Source organism: Penaeus monodon, chromosome 25 (assembly GCF_015228065.2).
Source record: "Penaeus monodon isolate SGIC_2016 chromosome 25, NSTDA_Pmon_1, whole genome shotgun sequence".
Lineage (NCBI taxonomy): Eukaryota > Metazoa > Arthropoda > Malacostraca > Decapoda > Penaeidae > Penaeus > Penaeus monodon.
In genome coordinates, this window is record NC_051410.1 from 36,398,209 (window position 1) to 36,398,549 (window position 341).

A 341-nucleotide genomic window follows, 5' to 3' on the forward strand; every position below is an offset into this window, starting at 1 on the left:
GCAATCGACGAATAGTATTGTTATCTATAAATGCACGAACAAATCCAATGAAGCATATATAACTATATGCAGTCCCCGTCGACTCCGATCAACTACGCAATGCAAGACGTACTGTGCGGACACGACTCCCAGCTGCTCCAGTCGCCCCAGTGATCGCCGCCGCCGTTGAGAGTGTCGGTGGACCAGTTGCATTGCATTTCGAGGTCGTTGGCCGCTGTGTCGTCGATGAAGAAGCCTTGGTCCTCCTCGCTCTTCATGCGGAGGCCGGTGAGGTAGCCGGTCGCGCATTCTCGTTTGCCTGGACGGTGGGGGAGATTCTTAAAGACATGGGTTTTAGGTCG

General features: G+C 53.7%; 1 protein-coding gene across 1 annotated transcript in view; it reads right to left on the minus strand.

Annotated features, from left to right (window-relative positions):
- LOC119589203 (vitelline membrane outer layer protein 1-like) overlaps positions 1–341 on the minus strand; it is an 8,561-nt gene that overhangs the window by 1,530 nt on the left and 6,690 nt on the right. Inside the window, exon 4 of the mRNA XM_037937801.1 lies at positions 113–300. Coding sequence (XP_037793729.1) covers positions 113–300 — 188 coding nt within the window. The remainder of the gene's footprint in view (positions 1–112; positions 301–341) is intronic.